The 20,390-nt window shown below is 41.1% G+C and overlaps 1 protein-coding gene across 1 annotated transcript; it reads right to left on the reverse strand.

Moving 5' to 3' along the window:
• Window positions 1-14,091: 14,091 nt before the first annotated feature.
• Window positions 14,092-19,700, reverse strand: LOC148880328 (monocopper oxidase-like protein SKU5). The gene is made up of 9 exons (XM_088962187.1): window positions 19,241-19,700; window positions 18,817-18,926; window positions 18,396-18,666; window positions 18,155-18,293; window positions 15,888-16,254; window positions 15,314-15,679; window positions 15,130-15,208; window positions 14,697-14,896; window positions 14,092-14,595 (listed from the first exon to the last, which is right to left on the reverse strand). The coding sequence occupies exons 1-9, from the start codon at window positions 19,379-19,381 to the stop codon at window positions 14,484-14,486; spliced, it is 1,785 nt and encodes a 594-aa protein (XP_088818313.1). The 5' UTR covers window positions 19,382-19,700; the 3' UTR covers window positions 14,092-14,483.
• Window positions 19,701-20,390: the final 690 nt, after the last annotated feature.

Raw genomic sequence — 20,390 nt, forward strand, 5'->3', positions numbered from 1 at the left:
CTTGTGTAATATTAAGGGCAAAAATGGTATTTTTATTCCTATTTTCTTTTGATTAAATTTATTTAAATGAACATTATGGTCAATATTGTCATTTTCCATTATCATCTAATGGAAAATTGATTAAATCTATTGCAAATTATAAGTGGTACTTTAGTAAAATGCTAACTATATGGTACATTTTAGTAAATCCATGAAACTATAAGGGTATTTTAATAAATGACCATTTCTATTATTTATCTTTCGCTTAATAAAACTTGTACATCGCAAGGGTCCCTGCTAATATATCATTAAAATAGAAAATTTACTTAATAAAAGACTAATACTTCTAAAATAAATTAGAAATTTAGAATTTCATTAAACCTGGGTCAATTTTATCTCTTGCTCTCTATGTTAAAATATCTCCAAATCCTCCTAGTACCTCACAGAATAATTTAACTTTACTATTATTTGAAATAACAAGTATTAATATTATATGATCAAATCATCAAAACACATTATATAATTTATAAATTTATAAAAACAAATGAATAAAAAAGAAACAAATAATAACTAATAATTATATAAAAATTTACACTACCTCTTGTATTGTAATGACAACATTATCTTTGTCAGGCTCTAGTTTTGCAATTTTTTTTAAGAATTTAACAAATCTTCATTAACACTAAAATCTATAGAATACTCAAATGTTATATTCAAATAATATGCTAAAATTCAAAAAAAATAATAATATTAATTATTATCTTAAAGATTTAGTCAACGTAAAAGATTGAATATAAATAATATAAATGTAAAAAAGAACATATTTGCTTTATGAATATCATGGATGAGCTGTGAATTTCATCTCTTCTCTATGATGTTTATGGTTTTCTTATGAGAATTTGGGTTAGTTTCTTTTATTGTTAAAATAACTCTTCACATTGCTTCATATATAATTCTTATAATTATCCATTTTTCACCATCAAATATTTGAAGGACTTTAACGATGGGCTCAATCATATTACAATATAGAGAAATTATTCTCTAAAAATTGAAGTTACTTATTATTTTTTCAACTTGTCCAACTGATGTTTTACTTTATCGCAACAATCTCTAGTCATTTGAATCAATCATGACTCTCAATTTTGCTTTTTGAGAAACAAAACTTTGTAGTGCAATGTAATGACTAGCAAATCTGATGGGCTTTGGACGTATTAGTTATCTACCAATTGTAAACTTCCTCATCAAGTTGTAAACTATGACATGATTATAGATGAAAGTTTTAATTTTCCACCATTTTATAATAAGACTAGACACCTTAGGTAATTTTGAAATAGCTTCCAATATCAAGTCAATACAAGGGGTTGCACATGGTGTCCAATATATATGTTTTTTATTTCCTTTCAACAATATTCCAACTGCTTTGTAAGCACTTTCGTTGTTAGTTATGATTTAAACAACATTTTTAGGACTAATTTCATCAACAATTGATATCATCAGTTTATACAAATACTATGCATTATATCAATCATTTGATGTATCAATAGATTTATGAAACATTGTTTGACCATTGCGATATATCATTAAATTTATGATGGACAATTTAATTGGCCCTATTCAATCATCACACATAATGGTAAGCTCATAACATCAGTCTTCTGATAAAATGTCTTGAAGTGGTCTTTCAATTCAATCACTTCATCTAAAAATTTTCCCATCACCTCATAAGCTATATGCCCCTTTAAACCCTTTCATGCATTGACTATTTCATCTATCATAGCTTGATAATAAAGGAAAGTTATTAAATTTGCAAGAATGTGATTGTACAAGAAAAACTTCGCAACTAATTTTTTCATATTATGTCCAAAATCTTTCTTATAACACTCCTTAAGTTTTTTCTTTTCTTTTTTGTGAAACATTCTTGTCTTTGTACAACTATTTATCCATCTCTTCAATATTAAAAGTGTCCCTACCTGATGAAGATTTTTTAAAGAAATTTATTTTTGAAAATGCTTCTTTTCATACTTTGTGTACGAAATAATTTGCTTTTACTCTTTTACAAGGATGCTTGTGATGACCTACTTTACTAGAATCTTTGTACTTACTCCTCTTCCCACTGTGTAGCTCGTGATGCATGTCTTTCCATATTATATGTTCTTTGTTTTACATCATTATCATCGTCATCATCTATGTTAAAATATTGAGTCATTGATTCTATGTCCTCCTCTCATCATCATCTCATCATCATCATCATCATCATCATCATCATCATTGATGAAGGGTGATTTGGCATGACCTAGTAAAAAGGGGACATGTGGACGTGACCTGACTAAGAGATGATAGCTCAACCTGACATGCCTAGTTCGCAACAATCGAGCTCGGACACCCAACCACCTCGGCATAGGGTCACTTTGGAACAAGGTCACCTCGAGACAAGGCCACCTCGGTCCCAAGGCACTTTGGCATTTAGACCAGTTCAAAACTAAAAAGTATCAACTCGGGGATACCGTTCTAGACCACTACGTGACGACCTTGGAAATCTCTCCAACAAACTCTGAACCCTGCGGGATCACGCTGCATAATGGCAAGCCTTATCTCCTCCCCGCCGGGTTAGGGAGGAATTGATAAGCTTTATCAGTTGATAGTGTTATCTCCCAATTAAAGCAGAAATGGATCCCATCGTAACAAAGATCACGAAACCAATCCGCAAGACCTACGAGGACTCCACTATATAAAGGCTCCAACCTTGAGGGCACGAGGTACGCGTGATTTTTCTGTTCTCTAGCTCTCTAGCTCTCTACATTCTAAAAGCTATTCAACTCGCAACAGCTTACTAACTTAAACATTGGAGTGACCTTGTCGGAATAGCCACCCCGGGTTCTCTGATCTTGTTCTGCAGATTCACCTAGTTCATTGTCCGACTGGAAGCCAGATCATCCTTCAGCAGGGAGCAGTCAGATCATGCTACATCAATTGGTGCCATCGGTGGGAAGACGATCAAAAAGCCTTCTTCACAATTAATAGCTTTCATCTGAAATCAATGGCATCCTCCAGTCACGCCGGGCAGAGCAGTGAAATGAATGTCTCTAGGGTGCAACCTCAGTTTCCATCAGTGTGCATTGGTCAGTTCACCATACCACTTACTGTGGTTGGGGTCCCAACACTGACCGCGCCACAAAACGCTGCACAGGTGAACACCCTGCTCCCTCTAGTGGTGGACGTAACCTTCGTTGAACCATCTGTTGTTCCCCCGAAGTCGGGCAATCCTAGTTTGATGACCTGGTACACTGCGTGCGGGCCATTCAGGTCCAAATGCAAATAGGTCCAACAGTTCCAACAATACAAGCAGCATGTGCTTTACTAGTACTATCAGCAGTAGTTCCCTCCACTGCCGCAAAGCCATCAGAAGCTACATCAAATGCTTCAATGACACCTACCTGCAGATCCCCGACCTAGACCCAATGGTGAGACTCACAGCAGAAAAAAATGGCATAAACTCACATGGAATTCAAATGGCATGTGGTGGCCAACAAGCCAAAAGACACCACAGAATTCTTTAAGCTCGCTGACCAGTTCATCGGAACCAAGGAAGAGATGAACCCGAAGACCGACAATCCAGTTGAGAAAAGAAAAAGAGATGGTGACAATACCGGTAACGATAGTCATAAGAGAAGAAAGAGCAAGTCTTCGATCAAGGGAGGAAACAAGTCAGGGAGCCGATATCCTTCGCGATCTCACAAGTTGGGTCAGCACTCCAGAACCCCACCTGTTGAAAGGACAAGCTACACACCCCTCAATGCTAAATGAGGTGAAATCCTGATGGCCATCTTTTGTCAAGTGGCCACCTAGGTTGAGGGGAGATCCTGCAACCAGAAACCGGAACGTCTACTGTCACTTTCACAGAGACCATGGGCACAGTACAGAGAACTGTAGAAACCTCCACGACGAGATAGAGGAGCTCATCCACCGCGGGTATTTGAAGAACTTCATACAGCGAGAAGGAAGAATCCAGGCTGACCGCCAACCAGACCAGCAAGGGGACCATAGAAAGAATGCCCCCGAGTCCAGCAATAGACAGAGCGAGCAGCCGCCACAATAGTTGCCAGAGGAAAGGCCGACCCGCAAAGTCATCAATATGATTACTGGTGGGTCCATCATCGCAGGGTGCACTTTGGTAGTAGGACGAACTTCAGTCCGTGAATTAGAAAGCGAAGAGCAGAACCCACCAAAGCGACCTAGAATCGAAGAGCGACTTATTTTACAGAGGATGATGCATGCGGGATCTAGTACCCTCATGATGACGTCTTGATGATAAAGCTATGGCTCAACGACTTTGAAGTTAAGCGCGTCCTAGTGGACTCAGGTAGCTCGGGCGACATATTGTTCAAGGACGTCTTCGACAAGCTCCAGCTCTAGGAAAGCGACCTAAAGCCGACGGATACCCCATGGTAGGCTTCAGCAGCGAGGAAGCCAGACCCCTAGGGCAAGTTTCAGTACCTATAGAGGTCGGCACGTGGTCGAACATGTTTCTGGTAGTCGCAACCCCATCTCCCTATAATGCCATAGTAGGTCGGCCCATTATGCACGCCCTACATGAGGTAGTATCCACCTACTACTTGGCAATGAAGTTCCCTACGGACTATGGAGTAGGGGTTGCACGAGAAGATCAGCTCAAATCTCGCAAATGCTGAGGAGCAAGCTACACCGACAGAGGCGACGGTTCACATCATGATCTCGACTAATGATCAAGCTAAGACCCTCCAGATCGGCGCTTCAATCGAGAAGCCACTTCGCTCTCAACTAGTAAGTTTTTTACTTTAGAATTTAGATATATTGGCTTGGTCTACGGTAGAAATGCCCGAAATAGACTAAAATTTTAACTCACAAGTTAAACAACGATCCCTTAGTCAGGCTAGTTAGACAAAAAAAGTGCAACCTCGCCCCAGAACGTTGGAGGATAGTCGATGAAGAGATCGGAAAGCTCTTAGTGGCAGACCATTAGAGAAGTCCATTACCCGAGCTGGGTAGATAACACAGTTCTAGTAAAAAAGGCCAATGGTAAATGGCACATGTGCGTCGATTATACCGATCTGAATAGAGCCTATCCAAAGGATATCTTCCCGTTGCCCAAGATCGACCGCCTAGTGGATGTGACCTCAGGGCATGAGTTGTTGAGCTTTCTGGATGCATACTCTGGTTACAACCAAATCAGGATGAACCCCACCAATATAGAAAAGACAACCTTTATAACTGAGCTCGTATTGTACTGCTATAAGGTTACGCCCTTCGGACTAAAAAATGTCAGGGCAACCTTTCAAAGACTTGTAAACAGGATTTTTGAGCCGTTAATCGGCAATAAAGTTTAATGTTATGTAGATGATATGGTCGTTAAGACCCAATTTTCAAATTTTTTATTAAATGATTTGCAAAATGTTTCCGAAATTTTACGAAAGTACAAAATGAAATTAAATCCCAACAAGTGTGTCTTCGGGGTCACCTCGGGTAAATTCTTGGGCTACATAGTCAACTGATGTGGCATCGAAGCCAACCCGAAAAAAATAAAGGCCATCTTAGATATGAGACCACCTCGCAAACTAAAAGAGGTTCAGAGGCTGAATGGCCGGATAGCCGCTCTAAGCCGTTTTATGTCTAAGTCGATAGATCGTTGCCTGCCTTTCTTTAAAGCTATAAAGAAGAGTAAAGACTTCGAGTGGACCGCGGGTGTCAGCTCGCCTTCGACGAGCTAAAACGATACTTAGCTAGTACCCCAGTTCTGACCTGACCCGAGGAAGGGGATATTTTAAAGTTGTACCTCTCCATGAGTGACGAGGTGGTCAGCTCGGTACTGATCAAAGAGGTAGATCGGGTCCAACAACCCATCTACTATGTTAGCAAGGTTTTGTAGGATGCTAAAACAAGGTATCCGGAGATCGAAAAACTGGCATACGTGCTAGTCATAGCAGTTCGGAAGCTTCGTCCGTACTTCCAAGCCCACACCATCGTCGTCATCACCAACAAGTCTCTTAGACAGATCCTGCTCAAGCCCGATGTGTCTGGTAGATTGACAAAGTGGGCTATCGAACTCAGCGAGTACAACATCCGGTTCGAACCTCAAACGACAATTAAAGCCCAAACCTTGGCCGATTTCATGGTAGAATACACGTTCAGTACCGCAACTCCCGATCTGGCCGAGCTCAAGCACACGGTGGAAGCTTCAACCAGTGTGGCACTAATCCTAGTTAGAGCAGGTCCGACCTGGGATGAGGAGCCATGGATCTTCCACGTTGACAGCTCGTCCAACCAACAAGGAAGTGGTGTAGGGATAAATCTGTACGGTCCAAGCAGGGTAAAGCTGGAATACACGCTTTGGTTTGTAGCACCGAACAATGAATCGGAGTATGAAGCATTAGTCATTGGGCTCACTATAGCAAAGGAAGTGAAGGCCAAGCATCTTGTCATATGGAGCGATTCCCAGCTCGTGGTCAACCAAGTCAGCGATGAATATGAAGCCCGCAACCCCACCATTACAGCCTATTTGGCCAAAGTCAGGGAAATAATGCGCGGCTTCATCTCCTATTTCATCAGGCAGATCCCAAGATCCGAGAACGCTGAGGCCGACGCCTTGTCTCGGTTAGCTAGCACAAGCAGCAACACCATGCGGACTGTGTACATAGAGGACTTACCTCGGCCTAGCATTCTCAAGGGGGCAGGAGAGGTCGCTCCTATAGCACAAGCAGAGCCGAACTGGATTGACCCGCTCGTGAGTTATCTGCTTCACAAAACCTTCATTACAGAACGCAATGCGGCCCGAAAGGTAGAGTTTCAGTTGGATAAGTATGTCATTATAGACAGACAACTGTACAAGAGATCTTTCATGCTCCCCTACTTGCGCTGCTTGTGACCCTCAGAGGTCGAGCTCGTTCTCTGTGACACTCATGAAGGCTTGTGGGCGGACACTTGGGGGGTAGGGCTCTTGCACAGAAGGCACTACAACAAGGTTATTACTGGCCCACGATGAAGGTAGACGCACTCAAGCTCGTCAAAAAGTGCGACAAGTGTTAGAGGCATGCCAACATCCGCCATTGACCTGCTATTGACCTCAAATACCTCACCAGCCCATGGCCCTTCGCATAGTGGGGAATCGGCATACTTGGCCCATTCCCGCCTATGACAGGACAAAGGAGGTTTCTGGTCATATCAGTGGACTATTTTACGAAGTGGGTTGGAAGCGGAACCCCTAATGGTGATCACGGCCCGCAACATACAAAACTTCTTATGGAGGAACATAGTATGTCGCTTCGGGCTACCTTGGGTAGTCATATCCGACAACGGGAAGCAATTCGAGGACATCAAGTTTCAGAGTTTGTGTACTGATATGGCAATACAACAAAACTTCACCTCAATGGCACACCCCCAGGAAAACGGGCAAGCGTAAGTCACCAACAAAGCCATACTCCATGGACTGAAAGCTCACTTAGCTCGAGCCAAAGGACTGTGGGTAGACGAACTGCCCAGTGTGCTATGGGCCTACCGGACCATCATCAAGACCGCAACAGGTGAGACTCCCTTCAATCTCACTTACGGCACGGAAGCGGTGATCCCAATAGAAATCGAAGTGCCTACGCTGCGCTTGGAGGCCTATGACGAGGAGACAAATAATGACGAGCTCCATACTAACCTAAACCTGGTGGAAGAAGTGCGAGACCTAGCATACATCCGGACTACAGCTTACCAACAGAGAGTAGCTCGGTACTATAACGTTCGGGTCAAGAAGCGACACTCCTGTGTTGGCGATCTAGTTCTACAAAAGGTTATGGTACCTGAGCCCGGTGTTGGTAAGCTCGGACCGAACTGGGAAGGTTCGTTTCGAGTAAGACTGGTATTCGGGGAAGGTACGTACGAGCTCAAGACCTTGGAAGGGAAGCAAGTACCTCGAGCATGGAACATCGGACCTGAGAAGATACTACTTGTGATGGTCGAACTGGAAAGAGGACTGCGAGTCACTCCCAGAAGCCCAAGGGCCATGAAGCCGAGATGACATATGACCTTGGCACTACGAATAAGTCCCAGTTGCCTCTTCGGCATGGGCAGACAAGTCCTAGTCGCCTCTTCGGCATGGGCAGACAAGTCCCAGTTGCCTCTTCGGCATGGGAAGACAAATCCTAGTCGCCTCTTCGGTATAGGCAGATAAGTCCTAGTCGCCTCTTTAGCATAGGAAAATCAGCCCTCATGCCTAAGGCATAGACAATTCGGGTATAAACCCTACGACGTAAAGCCCATCTCGGCATATAATAATAGGTTGATCCCACTAGCTCTAAGGGACAATCGACATCTAACCGAGTAGCCCGTGTACAGACAGGTCGGGTATATACCCTACAATGTTCGCTCACCTCAGCGTACATTATGCAAAGTTACCCCTACTCCTAGTCTACCTCGTTAGCTCAGTAGTTCGGAGTAACCTACACTTGGGAAAAATTTTATTTTGGTTATCCATACTTGTAGTCCAGCTCGATAGCTCGACAGTTTGGGGTAACCTACACATTTCTACTCCTACTTGGTTTAGTTTGCCAGTTCGGGAGTTATTTACACTTCCAAAATTTTTGCACAAAAATAGTCAAAATGTTTTCATTTCATTGATATAAAATTTTGAGTATAAAAGAAAGAAAAAGCAAAAACTTTTATTATAACCCGAGCTCGGAAGCCCGAGGTGTACATCAAAAGGGTCCAAGGAAAAAGGCAAGAATCATGCATTTGGACTGCCAAGCAGGTCGGTCTCCATATGCTCCTCCGCATCCTCTCGACCTTATGGGCCCGCCTCGGGGGCTTCATCGTCGCTTTCCTCTTCGGAGGAGTCAGGTTCTTCATTCGCCGCCTTCACCACCTCAGGAGTAAGGTTAGACATGGAAACGACTCTGAGGTCCAGTTCAGGAAACTTCTGCCGCATGAGATACTTACATAGCTTGAAGTCAAACCGGTAAGAGCTCGATTCTTATTCGACTTGGAGGTTGTGGAACTCCGAAGACTCCTTGAAGCTTTCAATGGCGCACTCCCTCTCTTCAGCTCGTGCCTCTTGAATGGCGGTCTCGAAGATCTCGGTGCGCTCTCGGATCATCGCTTCAAGGTTCTCGTTCTCGTGCTGAAGCTTCCTCTTCTCCTCAGTTAGTGCTAGGATCAGCTCTTGTTGACTTCGAGCTCTCTTCTTAGCCCGAAGAACCTCGCCCTGAGCTATGTTCATCTCACGATAAACTTTCTATGCCTTCTCCTTAGCTTCCCGAGCTTGCTTTAGGCGGACCTCGGACTGGTAGACCAATGAGTGAATGGCGGAGTTCACCTAGCAAAGGAAGCAGAGGTAAGTACACTTAAAAAGCAGACAAGGAAACGAAGTGTAAAGTAAGAATACTCACCACCATGCAATAGCTAGCAGCCCGGCCTCCGAGCTGACTTATAGGCATGTCATCCCACTCCGCGACCTCGGCAGGAAAAATGGCGTCCTTACTCTTAAGGAGCCCGAGCCGAGGGGTCATTATACTTTCCTTCAGGAGCTGGGGCTCGAGCGTAGAAGTGCTCTCCGGTTTGCGAAGCGGAGCGCCTTCGTCCTGGTCTTCGTCCAGGTCCACAATGGGAGGCTCGGGACGGACCTCCTCCTTTGGAAGCTTGGCAGAGATCGGCTCTGGCATAGCGACCTCAGGCAGAACTGGGGCAGAAGGACCGGCCTCCCAGCGAGCCTTCTTTGAGGTTGTCCTCTTCTTCCCTCTCTGGAAGCTCTTCAGAAGGTTCTCTACATCAACCTCCAGCATGGCTACTGCAAGAGGAAAAGAAAATATTAGTCACGAAATAAAGAAAATCCAAAGTAAATAAGTACTGAGGTGGAGGCCTACTAGGAGGGCTCAGTCCATTTCGCACAAGCTTCTCCTCGGCCAAGAAATCTCTCATCTCTAGGCCGAGGTCCCCCCAAGAGTTAACGACCACCCTAATCTCCACATCTAAGCTTACCCCAGGGTCTTTAATAACCACCCTCCAGTGAGTCAGGAAGGGCCATCCCTCAGGGTTCCGAATAAAAAAGTATCTTCTCTTCCAGGTTGGTACTTTGTTCGGGCTGCCGAACAGAATTTTGAACCCAGGCCGAGGAGAGATATAGTAACTTTGTTGGACCTCCTCGCGCAAACAAACGAAGATCTTTTTGATTGAGCAGATCGAACTAAAGATGTCTAAGGACAAAGGTTGGTTGTACTCGTGGAACAAGGAGATAGTACCTACTATAGTTCGAATGGAGTTCAGGTGTAGTTGGTCGATAGTGATATAAAAAAACTTGATTATTTCTATAATAAATGGGTGGAGCAGGAAGCACAGCCCAGCTACGAGTTGCTCTTCGAAAACTGCGAGCTCATGGTGACCATGAACCCAAGGGTGCTGACCTAAAGGAATACTAAAAACTAGGTTATTAGGAAGACGATAATGAGCTACCAAAGACAACAGCCTGTCCGAGGTCATGGTAGAAGGCTCGAAGTCATCCAAATCCCAACCCTGAGAAGAAGATGGGACCTCCTCTCTGGAGGTCGGTCCCTCCTTCCGAGCTTCGGGCTCCTTAAGCCGAGATGGCCCAACTTCAGGTAAAGAGTTTTCCTCTAAGAGGCAAAGGGGGGAGCTACCTAGCGAGGAGCTGACCTCGCCACCAGGAGCCAAGGACTGCACCTTGGCACCCTTGAGCTCACTAGAATCGCCAAGGAGCCTGCCTATCTATGCTAACACTAGACAGGTTGAAACAGGAACAAGAAAAGAGAACAAACTAAGAAAAAACGAACTCACCAAAAGGAAAATGACCTTGGAATACAAATGAGGGAGTAGCGAGCTGAAGGACTCCGATACGACCTCGGGAGAGCTCAATCACAGGATTTTTGGCGAAGAAGACGGGTCCCTCGGCCACCATGAGGCAATCAACGGCTGAGACCTGCCTGATCCAACAACTCTCATGAAAACTGATCGCACGACGCCCAAGGACGAAATCGGTTGAGTGCATTTTTGATGTTCGCGGAGTCCATATACAGCGTGATGTTCGCGCGTACACCCGATGCAACCTGGGTTATTACTGGTTGGGTCGAGAGTCTGAATAGGTCTGACCAAATGATTTGCCCGACAAACCACCTAGACCTCATGCCAAATCCACTTGGACTCATCATGAACTCCCCACACCAGGTCGAAACCCCTGGCTCGGGGAGTGAGGGGCAATTGATGAAGGGTGATTTGGCCCGGCCTAGTAAAAAGGGGACACGTGGACGCGACCTGACTAAGAGATGACAGCTTAACCTGACATTCCTAGTTTGCAGCAGTTGAGCTCGGACACCCAACCACCTCAACACAGGGTCACTTCGGAACAAGGTCACCTCGGCCCCAAGGCGCTTCGGCATTTAGTCCAGTTTGGAACTAAAAAGTATCAGCTCAGGGATACCGATCCAGACCACTACGTGACGACCTCGAAAATCTCTCCAACAGACTCTGAACCCTGTGGGATCATGCCGCATAACGGCAAGCCTTATCTCCTCCCTGCCCGGTTCGAGAGGAACTGATAAGCTTTATCAGTTGATAGCATTATCTCCCAATTAAAGCGGAAACGAATCCCATCGTAATGGAGATCACATAACCGATCCGCAAGACTCGTGAGGACTCCACTATATAAAGGCTCCAACCCTGAGGGCACAAGGTACGCATGATTTTTCTGCTCTCTAGCTCTCTACACTCTCAAAGCTATTTAGTTCGCAATAGCTTACTAAAGCATCAGAGCAACTTCGCCGGGCTAGCCACCCCAGGTTCTCTGATCTTGTTCTACAGATTCACCTAGCTCGTCGTTCGACTGGAAACCAAATCATCCTCTAGCAAGGAGCAGCCAGATCACGCTACATCAATCATCATCATCATATTTGGCCCCTAATATTCTTCTAATCATTTTTGTACCATTTTCTTGTTGGTTTCTCAACACCTTTTATTCTTTAAGATTCTTTTGCATCACCCTAAAAATTTCTAGTGGGCATTTAGGACAATCAATAACACTAGGATATCCTCTTGCCAAGTGTTGTTTCAAGTGGATTACACCACCACCTTTCATAATTTGCCACAATAGCTGTATTTTGTATGAAACCAATTCCCATCGATTTTGGTGTTATATTTACAATCAAAATTTTCTTCCTTTTTTTGGGTGTCATGTCAAAGGGTTAAATGGTCAAATTCTAAATCCCAACTCCCAAGTATCAATGTGTCACAATCTCATAGATTCACAGTGTTACACTATCATAAAACGTATACACAAAAATTAATTAGAATTTAGAAATTTTATGTTAGAACCTATAAGTAACAATTATTCATAAATCTAACAAGTAATTAAATAAATTATATAATATAACAAATAACTAACATTAATTACCCAAATAGCAAATTATCCATCATATATACTTATTTAATCACAAATTTAAAATTATCTTATTTAACAAAGAAATTCACAAATTTGCAAATAATTATCCATAATTATGTTCACATCCAAATTATAAATTATCATGTGAAATATATCAATGCCTTTCATTTTGTATCTTTTAACATATTTAAATATTGCTAAAAATTCTTTTTAATTGTTTTAGATACTTTGCTAAGTGTTATCCAATCCAATTAAATAATTAATAATTATTGGATCAAATAATTATGTAAAGTTTGTAACTTTTTAATCAAACACTTTCTATATTTTTTAAATATTTATTTATTTTCAAATAATTATTTTGCATGTTTTATTGTAAAAATTAAACAAATATTTTTTTTGAATGGTTTCATGGACATCTATTAAAATTTGAATGGATTTGTGGACATAATAGATCAAGTAATTATTTTTGCAAGTTTCATTCTAATTTTCTAAAAGCTAAATAATTATTTATTTTTATTCAAATAATTATTTTGCATGTTTTATTTTAAAATTTAAACTAAAATTAAAAAATTAAAAAAAAAAAATTTCACATGATATTTGAATATATTGATGTATGGAATTATGGACCATGTTAGATCTACCTTGGCTCTACAACATTCTCAGCCTATAGTGTTAAATCACATAAAATTAAATAAATTATATTATATTATATATATAATTGAAAATTAAAAAAAATCAATTATTGGTAAAAGAATTCAATTGATCTATGGACACCGTAGATCATCTATAGATCTACAACATAATCAGTTTCTAGAGGTAGATCACAAGAAAAACCTAAAAGTTTCATTTTTTTTTTCAGAATTTTTACTACTCTGGAATTTCTTCAAATATTCTCAAAGATCTGCATATGGCTACAAAATATGTGGGATTTTTTGTACAAAAATAGCAAATCAACATACATAAATATGTTTTTAAGCAACCAAACTAAAAACAAAAAAAAAAAAAAAAAAAAACCAAAAACATTGATTGAAAATATAAAAAATTTTAAAAAAGCATACCTATTTTCACTCCTTTCTTTCACAACCTTGAAAAACTTGTTGAATCTTTGAATTTTGTAGATGTTTTGATGAATTTTTGCTAGATTTGAGTCTCTCTAAAAATGTTAAGAAACTTTCTTGATGGTTGAGGGAAGAAAGGCCTCTAAAATGGGTTTAAAAACCCTGTTTCAAAATCATTTTTATTTGCATTTTTGTAACAGTAAAATCATCGCATATCGTCTGGTATGCAACCAAAATTCATTGAAATATACCAATACATGGCCAATACAGGCTCGATACGCTTTCGACACGACAAAAAAAAAGAAAAAAAAAAAAACAGTATCATTGATTTAAAACCATTTCTCATGTCAATAATCTGAAAAAACGATACGAGCCAATACGTGACAAAATTTTGAACCTGAGATTGGTGTGATGAGCAAATCCTAATTCAGCAACAAATATGAATGAATTATAATGGAAAATAGACATCCAAAATATTTTTTTCTTTGATTGCATTCATAGAAACTTTACTACAAAAACACATTAAATTGGGTATAGGGTGTCAAATGGTATTGGAAATGGGTAGTAGTGAATCACCAGTACATAAATTACAATTCGAAAAGAATGATAAATTCCGCAATATTTCCATTAATGAATTATAATGGAAAATAGACATCCGCAATATTTTTTTTCTTTGATTGCATTCATAGAAACTTTACTACAAAAACACACTAACTTGAGTATAGGGTGTCAAATGGTATTGGAAATGGGTAGTAGTGAATCACCAGTACATAAATTACAATTCGAAAAGAATGAAATTCCTATCCCCCCAATAACCCGAATTACAAGGGTATGGGAGTAGTAGAATCCCAGGACACAAGAAAAACGTCTAAAATCACTAGGAAAATTCATATATAACAGACTTGTTTTTGCTCACCTAAGCACTAACAACTGGAAGATGTCTCTCAAACAAGCATTCTCAGACTTACAACAGGAAAAAGACAACCACATCACTAACCACCACCCAGTCAATAAATATTTTTGAGTTATCCAATCAGAATGAATGATTAGTGGAAAATCAAAAAAGCAGATAAGAGAGCCATTTGCAGAGTGTACAACAGATTCCATCTTCCACCTATGATTGATGATGCAGCGTTCTTGTGGTGGCGTTGTTGTGGCCTGTAGAGACGTGAGCGGAAGTTGAATGAATAAGCTTTGATTAAGGGAGATGATTAAAAGCAAAAAGAGCATGGTTGGTATTCAAGGGTTTGGTGACATACTTTTGCAAAGATTGGAGTTCACCACAATAAAGGGCATTGTCTGGTATTGGCAACTCAGTTTTATTGTTGGCCTCTGGATTGACAATCCTTACATACGTTTCTTGACCTAGATGCCATGAGTCAAGATTTTCTGTTCTGAGGTTCCAGACACCAACATTATCAAGGGAGACCAAAATTGCTGTCCATGCCCCAGGGTATACCTATACAAAACAACACAGCGACATTTAGCTTCTTTTAGTTGCCTCTTCCCCCCTTAATTTGAAACAAAGAAAGGGTCCTGCTAAAGTGTGCATGAAACAGAGACCCACATTTTGAAACCATTGCCAGAAAAACAGATATTCTTGGAGATTTGTCATTTTGTTTTCTAGACAGTGACAGGAAAAAGTACATTAAAATTGACCAAGAAATAAAAATTTGAGCAATCAAAGCACACCTGTATCGTGCTGCGAGCAATTCCATCCCATTTATTATATGTACCCCTGCTGTTTTCTGTCCATTCTCCAAAATCCATCCTGTAAACAATTTATTGAACTATAATTCTTAACACGGAGGCAAAATGACATGTAATCATGTATGCAGGCATATATTTGTATTAAGAAAAGATGAGAAATGCTCACCCAACCACAAAAAATGCATATCCATCCATGTGATAGCTTTGGACTGTTGTGTGATTATTTTGTAAGATGACTTCCATAAAACCCCTGTAAGTACCATTAATAACAGATGTTGACATTCTGGGTGACCCAGTAAGTGGCTCATTGGGGAAATCAAGCTTGTATACCCCCTTCACATTGTACTGGTCAGCAAGCCTGATTGGTGTAGATGGATTGACATATGAAATCCCACTAAGAGTGGTTCTTCGTTTGCCATCAATGGTTACTGGCGGCTTGTTCTTCAGTACATAAATATCGGTCACATTGATAGAGCCATATCTAAAAGATCCCTGTGGATTAGGGCGAGCACCACTAGCAGACACATTCCACCTGTTAAATTTGGAACCAGTTCAAGTCAAAGGAAATAGATTCTAGAGTAACTAGTTCTCAGAAGATTTTTCCCCTGAAAACTTCATCAAAAGAAATCTCTAATTTATCCAAGAGAAAGATATACAAAATGAATTCCTAGTGTCTGTATGTTTGGGGGATGGGATTGGGGAGATTGCCATTACACACCAAGAAGAAAATGTGAACAAACCTGATTGATCTTGCCTGGTTCATTGAGAATGTTTTGTCATAAAAGTCATTTGGTGGATCCGGAAGAGGGCCAGATGCTTTTCCCTTGGAATTGGAATAATGTAGGATTGCAACACCTGTGACTCTTTTCCAAAGAGATTCATTCACAAACCTAGCACTTGCTACAACATAGTAATCTGTGCTTGCATTCTGATCCATGGTAACCAAAAATGAATAAGATTGTCCAACAGCAATATCTAGGCTAGTATAATTTTGCTGCACTGTGTATGATCCCTCTGTCTCTACAAGAAGTAGGTTATGGTTCTGGATCCTGAAGTTCAAAGCAGTTGATATTCCAACATTATGTACACGAATGCGGTAAGTTTTTCCTGTCCCAAAACCACTTTGTAAATTCAAACTGCAAACAGTAACATTTAACACATAAAAAAACACAAATGAAAATAATATCTAGGAACCAGGTTAATAAGAGATGTGATATCACCAAAAATATCCCCAAAACCACATCATGTTTTCTTTTTTTATTTACTTTTAAATGATGATAATATAGACTGTTGAAACTGATTTTCACTTTTAAGTTCTGTATCCTAACAACTAAAGCATCAGCTTTTTTGGTATAAATTAAAGCATCAGAATACATTGTTAAAGTTTAAGATACGACTAATATCAGGAATAAATAATTGATACAAATCCTGGTTAGAAATTTAAAGCTACATATAATAGTCTATTATCTACCTGACCTATACGTGTTTTTAATTGGTACCAATACATGTTATTTTCAATCCAGGATGTGTTAACTGTGCTATCAGTTTAACCAACTAATTTAACTGACAACACAATTTAAGCAGTCAAATTTTGGACAAAGAACCAGACAAGGCTTTTCTCTCTGGGGTATCCAGAGGTTTCCTCTCTCTCTCTCTCTCTCTCTCTCTCTCTCTCTCTCTCTCTCTCTCTCTCTGTGTTTAGAGGGTCTCCCTCTCGAGGTGTCCTCGAGTTTCTTCTCATCATCCACCCACCGTTGTCCATCTTCAACCATCAGTCTCCTTTTGGGGTGGCACCCCTCAGGGAGTTCCCCCTCTCTCCCTCTTCTTTTCTTCCCCCTTTTTCCCTCTCTTCCCATTTCTCTTGTTTTTTGTTTTCCCCTTCCCTTTTCTCACTCCTCTCTCTCCCTCCTGATTAATCCGTTCCATTGTACAGTTGTTCACCCTCTTCCCGTCACCCCATCATGTTATTTTCAATCCAGGATGTGTTAACTGTGCTATCAGTTTAACCAACTAATTTAACTGACAACACAATTTAAGCAGTCAAATTTTGGACAAAGAACCAGACAAGGCTTTTCTCTCTGGGGTATCCAGAGGTTTCCTCTCTCTCTCTCTCTCTCTCTCTCTCTCTCTCTGTGTGTTTAGAGGGTCTCCCTCTCGAGGTGTCCTCGAGTTTCTTCTCATCATCCACCCACCGTTGTCCATCTTCAACCATCAGTCTCCTTTTGGGGTGGCACCCCTCAGGGAGTTCCCCCTCTCTCCCTCTTCTTTTCTTCCCCCTTTTTCCCTCTCTTCCCATTTCTCTTGTTTTTTGTTTTCCCCTTCCCTTTTCTCACTCCTCTCTCTCCCTCCTGATTAATCCGTTCCATTGTACAGTTGTTCACCCTCTTCCCGTCACCCCATCATTTTTTCTTCTCACCAGTTGTTCTCCTTTATTCTTTTTCTTTTTTTTTTGCTTTGCTTCTTTTGTGCAGGGATTTTGGTTCAGGGGGATGACTCTTCATTGATCTGGTGTTGGGCAGTGGCCACGATCGCTGCTTTGGATTTCGCTGTCCATGGCTGTTTCCTGACCATATTTCCACTGGCGGTTGCAGTTCTTGATGGTGGTTGCAGTTTCTTGGAGATGCGCTGATTGGTCCGTCTGTTGGTGATCTTGCCTCATCATTCATCAGTTGCAGAAGTTCTGTATCTTCTCATTTACCCACTACTTGTGTATATTTTGCTCTTTCTAAGAAATTGTATATGGGCTTTCTTGCTTGGTACCATTACCAATTCTATATTCATACAAGTTTCTTGATTGAATGAAATATGCTTTTAGCTTTGGACAAATAAAAAGGGAAGAAACTATTTCTATAGATCATCAAATTGGTTGGATTTTATAGAAATGGATCAAGGACAAGGATGCCATCAGTCAACTCTTAGATATAAAAGTTTGGCAGATGTTTATATGGTAAAATGATATAAAATTCACAGACTCATCATGCACCCCAAAATGTATAATGCAAATTACCTGATTGGACATTAAAAGTTTCAAAATCAATGCCATCTGGGACGAGAGTGGTGTTATATCTGTAAGGGCCCTTCCCGTTTATGAGAACTCCGTCTGGCATCCCAAGGTCTTTACCGGCATCAAGGGCTTTTCTCAGATCCTACAACCATAAGAGGCCCAGCCTCAGCCACTACATCCCAGATACCAGTGGGGTTTCATTTTCAAAAACAAGAAAATTTGTTGATCATGCAATAGCACTAACCGTATGGTTTTGGGTGTACCAGTCACCAATGAGAATGGTGAAATCTCCATCCGGGGTCCCAAAAGGCACAGGGATGATAGGCCGGTTGTTTATAATGATGCCTCCATAACCACCCGCCGCTCTCTGGAAATGGAGCGAAGGGAAGTAGAAGAAACTCCCAATCTGATCCTTGACCTGAAACTGGTAAGTCCAGTTATAATCTACAGGGATAGGACAATTGGTGCCCAGAACGCCATCTTGCCAAGAATTACGACGATGCTGGATGCCGTCCCTGTCAAAATCATCCCCACGGACAAAATCTTCAAAACATCACTCCAACGTCTAGCCCACAATGCATATTAGCACTACGATTAAGTTAAAAAAAAAAAAGCGTAGTAGATTTAAACAAAATTAACTAGGCAAAATGTAAACTGAATGCTACCAAGTAATGAGGAGATCTTCATCCAGACTGTTGAGAACATTGACTACGACGTTGTTATTCGTAGTCACATTAACAATAGGACCCGGGAACTTGCCGTTAATCGCTATTACCTGCAAACCCAAGGCAACGAAGAGAGATGCATAAGAAAAGCAACAGCTATACCACTTAAAATCACTAATATCTATATATATTTTAACAGAGTAAAGCCATAACACAGAACCCAGATCACGGAGGGCAAAAGAAAACTACAAACCAAAATTATCAAACGCACTCAGTTAGCCGAGATAAGTATGGACAGAATAAACGAAAGAGTAGCAGAGAAAACCAAGTGGTTGAAAGAAGAAAACCTAGTAAACAACACATGAGGAGAAGATGTAGCGACAGGTAAGGAAATAGATAGAGAGGTTAGAAAAAGAAAAGAAACCTGTTGTTTGACACCCAAAGGTGCAGCCGTGATGTAAGAGACCTCCCAGTCGTAAAAGACGAAGGGATCATCGGCGAAACAGAAGCACAGAAATGAGGAAATGCAGAGAAAAAACAAGGGGAAGAAGCGAAACAAAGCCATCTAGGGGATTTGTGGGTGTTTGCAGCGGATTTGAAGCCGAACTTCTGAGCGTTTAGGTGTTTACATTAATCTGTTAGAGACAGAGGGAGAGGGAGGAGGTAGTAGATGAAGAGCAGCAGAGAGACGAAGATGGGATAGTTGGGGCTTTGGTGTTGGTGTTGCGATGGGCAGAGATTTCAGAGAGACAGACACAGACTACTTTTGGCTGCTGCTTGTCACCAGTGGCCACTACTACTTCCTTCCAGACTCCAGAGTTCCAGTCCACCCCTACTACCGGGACCACTACTCTATTAGGATTAGGAGGGCTTTTGCCGGTTCCCTCAAATTTCGGAAATTAATAAAATTATTAAATAGTTTTTATTATTTTATTATTTTATTTGAATGTAAATTAGAGGTTGGGACATCCGCATGAGACCGCCAGCGAAAAGACAGTACATATGCACTAATCTCGGCGTCCCGACCGTTCCAACGTTCGGATTTCCTGAAAGCGCCCACATGCGGTTGCGGACTGGGATCTAATCTAGCGTGTCCTGTGGGTCCCATTCTTATGGAGGGCCCCCGGGGTGGGGGTGTTTTGGCGTGGGGAGTGACGCGTGTGGTGGGCGTTTGGTTTGGTTTTCTCTGTACCCAATTTATGAAGCGTGTTTGCTGGCACGCATGCCAAGAAAATGGTTTTCACCGTCCGAATCTGATGAAATAAATACTTTGAGTTTTATAATATTTCATTTCATTAAAAATAAAAGATCAGGGAAGAAGAAGAGGGGATGGTCATGGTCATCGAGAATAACGGAATGGAGAAATCGTTGGTCAACTTTTGAACGAATTGTCAAAAAATAAAAGGCGAAAAATAAAATAAAAAGAGACACATGAACATCTCGAGATGTGGATACCATACCACATACCAGAATGGTATTACCGGTTTCTGCTTTTTCCATAGTTAAGTAGTATTGTCAGAAACTCAGAAGTGATTTTTTCTCTCAAAAGACTGAAATGCCCTCTGGTGTTCGTT

Source organism: Nelumbo lutea, chromosome 1 (genome assembly GCF_056320005.1).
Source record: "Nelumbo lutea isolate HS-2025 chromosome 1, American lotus-T2T, whole genome shotgun sequence".
NCBI classification, from domain to species: domain Eukaryota; kingdom Viridiplantae; phylum Streptophyta; class Magnoliopsida; order Proteales; family Nelumbonaceae; genus Nelumbo; species Nelumbo lutea.

Bases quoted from the DNA above. Each gene is read 5' to 3' on its own strand.
- LOC148880328 (XM_088962187.1), bottom strand. From the start codon at position 19,381: ATGGCTTTGTTTCGCTTCTTCCCCTTGTTTTTTCTCTGCATTTCCTCA. The intron at 18,927-19,240 runs GTTTCTTTTCTT...TTGGGTTTGCAG, and splicing joins CTTTGGGTGTCAAACAACAG to GTAATAGCGATTAACGGCAA. The intron at 15,209-15,313 runs GTGAGCATTTCT...AATTGTTTACAG, and splicing joins TATGCATTTTTTGTGGTTGG to GATGGATTTTGGAGAATGGA.